General features: G+C 41.1%; 1 protein-coding gene across 1 annotated transcript in view; it reads right to left on the reverse strand.

Annotated features, from left to right (window-relative positions):
• Window positions 1-10,973, reverse strand: part of shq1 (SHQ1, H/ACA ribonucleoprotein assembly factor) — a 31,650-nt gene extending 20,677 nt beyond the window's left edge. Inside the window, 9 exon segments of the mRNA XM_038697073.1 lie at window positions 934-987; window positions 1,511-1,668; window positions 6,288-6,385; window positions 6,477-6,589; window positions 6,743-6,903; window positions 7,027-7,155; window positions 9,552-9,616; window positions 9,834-10,000; window positions 10,905-10,973. Of these exon segments, the coding sequence (XP_038553001.1) occupies window positions 934-987; window positions 1,511-1,668; window positions 6,288-6,385; window positions 6,477-6,589; window positions 6,743-6,903; window positions 7,027-7,155; window positions 9,552-9,616; window positions 9,834-9,976 (921 nt within the window). The 5' untranslated portion in view covers window positions 9,977-10,000; window positions 10,905-10,973.
• Window positions 10,974-11,645: the final 672 nt, after the last annotated feature.

Raw genomic sequence — 11,645 nt, forward strand, 5'->3', positions numbered from 1 at the left:
TCTTATGTAGTTCTATAAAAAGACAAGATATACCTGCATTATTAAATAACTTTGCCTCACAAGCAGTAGAAGAATAAACTTGAAGAACAAAAGAATTGCCTCTGTGAGAATTTAATTAATAAGAGTATATCTCTTAACTCTGCTGGACTTTTGCCAAAAAGTTTGGGGCTGACTAGGCTACATTTCAATCGAAATCTCACCCTACTTTAGCATTTGTGTGTTTGCTGGCTAGTTGATATTAAGGATGGGAAAGAATCACAACTTCATTTGGTCCTTTTTTAAATTTTGGGATTTCATAAAATTAAATAAGCAGCCAAGAAAACTTTCTTCAACACTCGAATAGAGAACAAGCTCAGTTTCCAGATTTTACTGGCAAGAGGGACCCAATCGGAAAGGTATCACGAATATCAAGAATGGTTGATAAAGAACTTCCGGCCATGTTTGCTTGGTCAGGAATAGTGACATGCCAGCTCTCTCTCACGGCAGGCTGGCAACAAGATCTGTCAACATGTACTAACAATAAATCTGTAACTTGATGGAAACCAGTTACATCTGTTAGTCTGTCCACAGACAACTTCAAAAGCGCAAGGGGTTGAGGCTGCTGGTCAGTTGCATCGTAAAACAGGAGGACATATTTAGAGGTGGCAAAAGTAGAGACATGAAGAGGGGGAAACAGAAGCAGATCCATTCATTGCATCATGAAATATAAAAAGTATGTATGCTCTGAACTCCTGCATGGAGTTCCCCTTAAAGGCAAGGAGTCAGTGGACATCTGACCTGGGACTCTTTGCCAGTCTTTGACTAGTGCTCTGGCACATTTACAGTCATGTTAAATTAGGTGCACTGTCCCTCTTAAATAAACAAATAAATATGCATGTGAGCATAAATCATTCACTTCAGCTCATCTTATTTCTTGTGCAACAACTAACTCACCTCCAGCCAGCAGAGAGTCCCGCTGAGTTTTCGGATAGTCCACGGTGACTCTACCTGCAGGGAAGAAGGCGACCACTTACCATCACAACAATAACCCACAGGAAATATAAACAAGAACATGCAGTACGATCAATAATGCTTGAACAAAGGCATGGATAGTTGCCGTTTATATTTCTGTTCCCGGAAAAGAGCAGGCTACAAACAATTTGAAATAAACTAGGGGACTAGACTCTCTCCATATTATAATATCCCAAATGGAAATTAAAATGCTCACATTTGATAGAGGTTTTCGTAGCTGGGCTTGAGTTCAACATTCTGCTGTATCAAGTATCTCCAGTATTTCACACATGCTGTGAATTGTCTTTAACAATGAAATCAGCTTCGCTCACCTTGCCTTTCTGCAGCTACCTTAGAGGAGTGACACAAAGAGGCCTGGACTGAGCTCTCGGATCTGCTGGTAATCTCTTAAGGCTCTGAATGAAATGGAAGGGGGTCTAAAGGATTTGAGGATAGAGGGCTTTGTCATCCAAGGCTAAGTGCTGCTCAGGAGGAGTCACACATACACACACTCACTCACATTGTGCTCTCCCTCTGTAGAGCGAACTTCATAAGAATAAGCCAGCAGGATGTCCACAAGACTGAGCCACACTTGGTAACGGGACGTCTTGTCCAGCAGGTAGGAGCGGTTGGTGAATTTTCTCAGCTGCTCCTTCTCATCATCGGTGAATGATACAGCTGCATGAGAACATGGATTTGACAGTAAAGGGTTTGTTTAAAGTCACCGCCAATATATACCAAGTCTTTGGTACTGCCCTGTGACCTGCACAGGTATCCAGTAGTGGAGGAGATGCATATAGTCCTTTAGTTTGTACACATAAGCTTTTGATATAGTGAAGGAGAGTGTTTGAAGCTCTCCACACCGCTAAAACTTGATCATTTAAGCGTGCTCCCGATCACTAATTGGAAACGCAAAGCAAATTTTCACGTCAAATACATCATGATCCAGGATAAAAGGCAAAAGTTTTATTTTGGCACCGCTCTGATATAAGAAGCTTAATAAAGTGGGTTTAGAGCTCTAAATCTTGTCCACACAAAACAGCTAAATCTGAATTTCATTTCAGATTTGGCCTTCCGTCCGCATAAAGCCAGTGCTGAAAGCTGGCGTTTCCTAGGAATTCTCGCCAAAATCTGGATTTTTAGCAGGTATGTGCGTGTCTATCAGGGAGTGTGTTCACAAATTGAAATACACAGTATGTAATGAAACAGACTCCTTCTCTATGTCTCAATAATGGTAATCAGGAATCAACTGTCCAGCTGCAGGTGATTTTCTACAACAGCAGTTCACAGTCCTGCTGCACGGCTACATTTTGTTTAGAATAAGTGCGAACACGGGGGGTTGAGCAAGAAATATTTTTTCTATGAAATATGTTCCCGTTTCTCCAAATTGAGTGAATAAAGTTAGAAAGTTGTGGAGGTTTTGTACAGTGATTAGTGAAGCCCAGCCTCGAGAAACACTCCACTCCAGTGGTATTTATCATTTTTCCAACCTAAATCAATTTGTGGTTTGGTAAACAGTAAATTCATAAAATTCAGGTTACAAACACTGCATGTGGTCGCTGCAAACAGAAATGATGTATGCGACCATTTGCATACAGAGAGGGAGTGAGAATCAGAATCACTTGAAACGCATGTGGAGATGCATTCTAATGCCAGGTATGACCTGACGTACATGGAGCTGTCCACTGCATGTATTTCCCAGTAACTCTCACATGAAAACATCTCAAAACCTCTACTTTCCTGCTCTCTGCAAATTCACTAAAGGTTGCCTTTTGAAAGAGACATCTGCTTAATGGGGATCTGTGGCAAGCCTAATAGGGCGGCACAAACAGACTTCAATCCCATTTAAGCTATCTGCAGCGTTCAGTATTGAAAGGCGCACAACTGAATGTCTACAGGAACGTGCTGTAACTCAGTTCTTTCTTTCTCCCGGCAGCTTATAAAACAGCTGAAAGCAATTCCTCTCTCTGCATGAGGAGAGGAGAGTCCCTGCACTGAGCCACTGATGTGTGGTGTGTATTCGGCTGAAGCACGTATACATATACACAAGCTCACACACACACACAGGCACACTCAATATACACACGCACACACACGCGCACGCTACATTATTTCGCTGGCTGCAGTGGGAACTTGGCTCTTCTGGGAAGGAGATTCCTGCTGCATTACGTCAGGCTTTAGCTCCCTGCAGACGCTACCTGAGTCCCTCGTCGGTGCAGCTGCAGCGGGAGAGCACAGCCGAGCAGAACACACACACAGGCAGACACGAAGACCTCGTCTTCAAACACATTCAAAGACACACACGTTCAGAGAAGGGGAGAATACATACCACCCCCCCCACACACACAAATTTAACATACTAATTTGCACAATCACAAGAAACAGATATGCAAGCAAATGTGCACCCAGAGTCTCTCTCTCTCTCTCACACACACACACACACTCATTCTTAGAATTGGCAACACCTTTTATTACTGTTGTACAAGACTCAGGTAATGTGCCAAGTCCAACAATTAACCATTCAAGGACTGTTCATTTCAGAGCAAATACCAGTGGAGTGTGGAAATAGAGTCAATGTGTCTTTAATCATTGATGCAATGGTCAACATATTTACACAGAGAAGTGAGTGAGACCTTGTGTGTATGTGTGACACACACGTTCACACACCAATATTCACCTCCAGAGTCTCTAATCTCTTTATAATTCATCCTACCTACCCGCCAGTCAAAACAGGTTTGTTCAATGACTGCTGCTGAGCTACAATCAGAGGCAACTGCAAGTCTAACAATTACAAGAGGATAATCAAAGACAAGCCAAACTACTTTTTTTAAGCGCGCGCGCGCACACACACACACACACACATAAATAAATAATTAGTCTACAAATGTTGACATAACGCAGTGTTTCAGCGGACGTCTGTTCTAAAGACTGATGTTGCACAGTACACTCAGATTTTGCAATTAAAAACTGATATTCACAATAAGTGAATGCAAAATCTAAACAGTGACAGAGCGCCCACCCTCTCGCAGGCTGGACCCTGCAGCCTCATCATTGCCATGTATATTCTATTAATTCTGCAGCCAACCCTGTGAGGTGAGCAGACTTGATAGATTTACACCACATTCATTCATCTCAGCTACGGAGCCAATCAGTTATAATGGGCATTAGCAAACAGTGTGTGAGTATGATTGCAAATTAATTTCTGACCTAATTCCTCTAGTTGGAACGGCAGCCTGGCTCTTCGCTGCTCTCTACAGGTCCAGATGGCCTGATGGCATGGAGTAAATATGCTTTGTCAAAATACTGCTGAGGCTTGGAAAACACTTGCAGAATTCCACAAATCTGAGGTCAACATATGACCTTGGATGGCAGATACAGTTAATCTTGTGCATACGCACAGTGTGATCATGTCAAGTATCAAATCAAAGGGACATTTAATGACGCAGTCTGCTCAAACTGTAAACTTGGGTGTTGCAGCAGTAGTGCTATCTAACTTAGCCAAAGGTCAGCTTTCAAAAGCCAGCCATAACAAAGTGTAGCAGGTAGAGAGAGACCAAGCTGTCAGGACCATTTAGCCTGGCCTCCAGTGGACAGCTGTGGCCTGTCAGTGTGCTGACCCTGACACTGGAGAGCACAAAGGGGCCCGTTTCTACTTCATTAGCACTTGTGTCCACATCCATCTGTCAGGTGACATATATATCAGACTTAGCAGAAGTGATGGGGGGAAAGTCTAAAAACCCACATGAAGGAGTTGTAGTTGCCATTTTAAATATACGACAAACAGTTAAAATCCTAAGCACACTTTAAAGATTTGACGGCAAGACTCTTAAATCTCCGGACTGACGCCATTCTTCACACTCAGCTGAGGCTAATAATATTCAACCTGTCAATCAAGCCATTAAGTTTAATTTGGCCCATTTAGCTACGCCCGGGCTCCCGAATGAGCCACTCTGTCTTAGAATGCAAAACGAGACTTGGGAGCTGGCAGGGCTACGGGGAACCATAATGTTCTATGGAGGCTAAACTAATGGCCTTTGCTTTGCTGACTGATGTCTGCTCATCAGCGATCGGGCCCTCGCTGGTGGAGACTCGACCAGCAGCACTCCCTCCTGTGATAATGCTATCTGTTTAATCTAAATCCTCTCTCAAGAGTACTACACCCATGCACTACACATAAGCTGTGGCTATGAGCCATGCGACTGCTTAGACAGTGGAAGTGCAGGAATTAGCAGGCTGATAGCGGAGCCGGATGGCACAATTAAATAGTCTCTCGCAGTGCTGAGCGATCGCTCCTATGCAAGAGGCTGAACGGAGAAATGAAGCTGGGAGGCTCCAGTCAACACGCAGCACGTCTCAATCTAAGTAAATGAGCCGTGGCTTTGAAATAGATAGGAAGTGATTGCAAAAAGAAAACCGTAGAAATACTGGCTTTTTTTTTTGGAGTTGTCGCATTCTAACTCAGCAGATGTCAACCGGCAGCAGAGAGATGTGGTGATTAGAGGAGGTCCAAGTTCAGTCTCTCATAATGGAAAGTGTCTTTCCTGTTGAAGAGCCCTGAGGCACTTTGGCAGGAAGTGCAGCTCTGTAGCTTTCTAGCTGACCTTCCACTAGAAGGAGGCAGTGAAAAGACTCGTGTCCTTTGGGGATTAATATATTGTCAGAGAACAATGTCAGTGCCCTGCAGGCATCAATCCCAGCCAACAGATTCCTGTTTGGAATAATACAGTATTTCAAGGGACAGTACTATTAGAGAAAGTTTTGGAATAGTACTACTGGGGATAGTTATAAAAGGTCAATAAGAGTATTTTAATGTTGTAAAATAATACTAACAAACAATGCATGATTGTCCTCTCAATTATTGCCACACACATGCCATCTTCTGGTAGCCTTCAGTCACTACTTTGTTACTTTTAACTGTGATATATGATATGCATCCCACTTTAAGGACAAATAAAATGTTTTCAATTATAATATATTTTTTTAAAGTTGATCATAACAGTGCAAACTGAAGGTGGCAATCCAAGAACTTCAGAAAAGCGCAAAAAAAAAGTACAAATTCACATGCACTCCACCCATTTCTGTTTAGCATCTTTATATTAAACTTTCTTTATATTTTAACTTATTTTTGTTTTTTTATATAATTTGTCAGTTCACTGGTAGCATTTAATAAAAAATAACTAATTCGTGTAAATTCGTGTTACTGTTTTTTGAAAACACCCATATATTAGACTGATCCTAGCGAGAGAATTCATATTAAGCCCTTTTTTAAAGATCATGAAGGGATAACTTGAACTCACCAGCTTCTCCCCCCTGCTCAGTAGAAGGACTCAGCTTTGCCCACCATGGCCTAAACTTCAGAAGCCCCTTTATCTCATCATTCTCAAACAAATCCGCCCTGCAATAACAAAGAGATGTTAGCACACAGCCCTGGGGTGGGGGAAAGCCATGTTTTAGGGAGTCGAAGGGTTTGACTTTGATTAACTCACAGGTAGTGGTCAGGAGAAAAAGCAGATGCCTCTGCGTCCAGCCGTGCCTGCCTCCTCTCTGCTGCTGAAGTTCCTTCTGGGTTCTTGACATCAGTCACATCGCTCAGTTCCTCCTGTCAGGACAGGACTAACATATGAGACCTTGCAATGGCATCCTAACTTTAGTTGTATGATCAAAAAAACGTCCTACTGAGCATTTTTATCTACTCATGAAAGCTACATGGATTTCACAGCTGTGGGAAAAAAATCATTATCTGTAACCTCACCTGTAATCTTGCAAACACTCCAGACCTCTGATTGCCAAAACCATACTTCTGCTGGGCTCTCAGCTCCTCCTCAGTGCTCTCCTTGAACACCTCCTGCTCAACCTGCCAGTCAAATTCTTCCTCATCTTCATCCTCATCCTCTCCCACGTTTTCACTGCATCCTTAAGAAGTTATGGTTGAGAGTAATTCTGCACCATTCTGTTGTATATTTCCTATCTTTAGACCGTAAAATGATTGATTGCCAGTTAATAAAGACATTAAACTGATGTATTGATTTGACTTACCTGCGCTTAAGTCCTCTATCAACGGTTTTGCAGAACGGGAGCCTTTTGGTGCGAGGAGACTTGTCAGCATCTGTAGTTCTTCAAAGTGCTCTCCAGCTGTTTCCTTAGGGACCCGAAGAGTGAAGAGACCTGCAGCAAGATTGGGCTTGAAGTAAGGGGTGTTTTTTAACCATTACAAACAATCCTGCCTGTTATTTTATACACTGAATGATAGTACTGAAACAATGAACCAATTAAAATCAACCACATTCATCATTTAGATGACCAATCAATGCTTTTGTCATTTATCAAATGTCATTTTACAGTATGTGCTTCACATATTTTTGTGACTAGTCACTGGGTAACATACGTCACTTGAGGCTTTAGTCATTTAAATTCAGAATTTATATTAGGTTTTTGCATTTCATACAATGCTATTAAAGACATGAAAGACATGGATGGAAATGGATAATGAAAACAGGCATTACTTTCAACCCAACAATATTTGTTTTTTAATTATTTTTCTATAAATGACATTAATAATACATTCATTACAGGTGAATTATTATTATTATTATTACATATACGTTATAATATATATAAATTTAGAAGTTGTTTTAGTGACAGAAAAGAGAAAATGCTCTCTACAAACTGACATGTGGCGTGTCCAAAAAGAAATTCTCACACTTAAGATTCACTACATGTGAGAGGAGAGGAAGACAAAAACATGACAGAAGGAAGTGTGAGACCACTAATTTGAAAGAGGAATCACTTTAAAAGGAGATTTTAATTTTAAAGCAAGTACCCCTTCAATCAATCTGGCCAACTGTGCATGCAATACATCCAAATGAAGTTGTTTCTTTACAAACTGCTATTAACACATGGCAGGCAACACATGATTGATGACTCAGACTGATTTGGCCACACCACACAGATAATGTGATGGCAGCCTAAAGGCCTCATAAAATTTCAACGCACCCAAGCTTAGATGTGCTTTACAGTGGAGGCTGACTAATTGCTTGAGTTGCGGGCCTTGCAGAATGCAGAGCCTGAAAGAGGGATCTTAATGAATGCTCATTATAAGTCTAAACAAGGACACTCATTAGCGGAGCTTTATTAGCAGATGTTACAGGCTTATTTGGACACAGCGTGTTAACGGAGGCCATGCTGACAGACGGGCAATGAGGTGTCAGAGCTCATAAGGCAGACGCCTCCATAAAGACAACTTCGTTAGAACAGATTATGTGAAACAGGAACTGAAAGACAGATCACAGTGACAGAGACACCCTGACAGTCACTGTGATGTTTAATTTGCTCGTTATATATTAGAAATAACAGAACAACATAGAACATCCTCCATGAGCTCTCTCACTGTCACTGTGACAAGAGACATTACAGGCTGCCTGCAGGCTGTAATCATTATGACATGGCAGCTGGCTCCAGTGGCCCTTTAAGTGGCCCTGGCTGATTGACCCAAGCACAAACTAAAAGACACCCCGGGGATCAATCACTGACTGCTACTACAACCATTTTTCAGTCAGTGCCTGGTGAGAGTGTGACAGGTCGCCAATGTCATGCAAAGCAAGCACATGTATGTTTATTTAAATGCCAAGATGTCTAAAGTTTCCAGCTATAACAGATCTATTTTAGTTTTAAACATATATGTGTGTTGTTGTCCTGAAACCCACATGCACATCATTGGACTTATCCTAGTTGCAGACCGCATTGAGACTCAATCTCAATGTGATATCACTGTAAAAAAAGTTGTTCACTGAAACGTCCACTTTTTACAAGATGACCAAATAAAGACAAGAAACCCAGTCAAGTTACACAAATTTGGGGAGTCCCGGTGACCTAATGGTTAAGACGCATACCATATCACTGCAACGTCCCCGGTTCAATCCTAGTCAGGGACCTTTGGTCAATGTCATACGCCTCTCTTTCTCTCTATACTTCACTATAAAACTATCCGATAAAGGTGAAAATGCCAAAACGATTACACTGCTTTTTACAACGCCTGCTAAGCATGCATATTGGAGGAATGTATGATAAGGTATATGGTCTAGTGTTTGTGTGTGAAGGGGAATTCAATATGCTGAGATAGCATTTGTGCAACTTTGAGAAAAAACAACAACAAAAAAAGATACTAGAAAACTGCTGTCCCTTGTTGAAAGAAAGGTCAACACATTCTGACAAACACCGGAGGAAAAAACTAAAAAATAGGTTTTACTTGTTTCACAGTGTTGAAAAAAAAAGCACATAAGAAATACAACGAATGGAAGATATCAGTTAGAACTTTTTTTATTTATTTATTAATTTTTTTTTTTACTTCTTTCCAAAAATAATCAAATAAGGGAAAAGCTGTAGGAAGTGTTTATTCCTCCAGGTTGTGTGCATGCTAAATGAGCATTGCTCCCACAAAGCTGCATTCAGTGAAAAACCTCAGAAGGCATTTTGTTATGTGACATCACCGTACAAGTAATATGACAAGCCACGCTGCTTTACCACCATTGTAGGAGTTTTCATCATAAAATACTGTGACCTACCTTTGTCAATGTCAAATGTGGCCTTTTCTCTCCCATCCTCCACAATTCTTCCAGGAAGAGATAATCTGAAAATAGCATACACAGACCCAGATGGTTACAGCCCATTTGTTTGATCCTGTCACTTTTCTATTCATATTGAGATGGTCAAAAAATAAATCACTGCGAAGTCTGAGATAGATGGGTCCCATTAATTAACTGCTTTCATTGCCCCCTCTTTCAGCCAAGTTAGGTTTCAACAGGAGGCACACAGCTGCATCAGTTTCTCTGTATTGGTCAACTCACCTGAGGAAGTAGGGCTTAGCATAGAACTTGAAATCTGTTCCATCAATGTAGAGGTCAAACTCTGAGGTTCTGGTGTAGGGTACGCGGATGCTGACGATCAGGTACTCGGGATCTTGGCTCAGGTCAAACGCAGGGGTGATCATGATCAATACTGATGTAACACAGACCTGTAGTATCAATGACAGGAAGAATCTGAAGCTCCAGTAATAATGTACAGGATTGCATTCCGCAGCAGTCTGCTGGAATAAATGACGGCTGAGCTGACTATATCATGCCACCTTGTGGTTGACTCTATTAAATGTTGTTATAGATGAGAGAAGAAGCCCACACACGTGCGCCACACTTGATAGTGAGAACTGTACACAGAGCTTGTGCAAAACGTGACGACTTGCTTCCTATGCAGCAACTTACCGAAGGTGTCTTTACTTTGGCTTGTTTGGAAAGAGATACCAAACTGCATTCGACAATCTGGACATTTAAAAAGGTCTTTGTTTGTGTGTAACTTTACCTTTCAAAACACTGCTTAACCCGTTTAATTAATTATAACGGCATGAAACTCCCTCTGCCTGTTTTTTTAAGTATGTATTGTTTAACATAGTCTTACAATCTTATCTTGTCTACGTTATTTTAGTAAAGGAAGTTGCGGACTTGGCGTGTATTAAAATGCTCAAGGTAACGTTTTGAATAACGTTATATCGTAGTATTTTATTGACCTGTGCATCCCGAATTAAACCACAGACTGTAACAATTAAACAACATTAAGTGGTTATCTATGAGGTGACCGTATCTGTTGATGGGCTATATGTAATACTGAGTTGACAGGTTTTTAGAAAGAAGTTTGGTTTTAGGGCTAGAAGGCTACTAGCCTGTAAACTAAGCTAACACATGATTGGTCTCCTCGTGTTTCAGCTAACGTAGCAGCAGTTAGCTGAAAGATTACGGTTCCGCTACCCAACACTATCGCCACTTCTATTCAGATGCACACTGTGGGAATGGACTGTTTGAATCCCGTCAGTGACCGTCACTAAAGCATAGGCGTTTTACATACAGTTAACAAAGATACACACTCACCAGAGAAGCACTGAGTTATCCCAACAAGCTTCACTGACAGCGCTTGGATGTAGCGTCCATGTTTTACCGTAGTACAAAGTGCAAACTGGCAATAAAAATGTTTTGACAGGTAGCACACGGTAATATGCAACAACAATAGCCTATATGAAGATGTGTCGGTATAGCAAAAGAAATGTTTTTATGAAAGCCTAGTCTAGTTGAGCTAAAGTGGCATAACATTACTGACACATGCTGTTCTGCTGCATAGTGAGCACTTATATGTGCAATCTTTTAGATAGGATTTTGAATGCAGGCCTTGATTTTTACACTGTGGTGTGGATACATGGAACAGGTTTACTGGACACTGGCCTGGGATGGTCATGGGTTCCTACATCAAAGCTTCTGTTAAGATTTCTAATCACAAATTACAAGGGCAAAACTTAGAAAGAAGTAGCCTAAACATTCCCATTGAAAAGATGTGAAAGGGACCATTATCATGCCTTCAAATTGAGTGTTTATCCCCTCGAGTTATATGGAGGATCTGCAGAAAGAAATCATACAACAAGAACAAAGTTGACTTTGTGGTCACTTGACCAGCAAAGACGGTGGAGAGTAGGGCGTAAATAGTTAGGGACTCATCATCAGAATCAGAATCAGCAAAGTAGATTTACACATAGGAATTTGCTTTGATGACTTGGTGCATAACAATAAACATAAAATATATAAATATTAAAATATTAAATATTTAAGAGGGGCGGCACG

This window comes from Micropterus salmoides, unplaced genomic scaffold, assembly GCF_014851395.1.
Source record: "Micropterus salmoides isolate LMB-PRFRI ecotype aquatic unplaced genomic scaffold, ASM1485139v1 Ms_hic_scaffold_4, whole genome shotgun sequence".
NCBI lineage: Eukaryota > Metazoa > Chordata > Actinopteri > Centrarchiformes > Centrarchidae > Micropterus > Micropterus salmoides.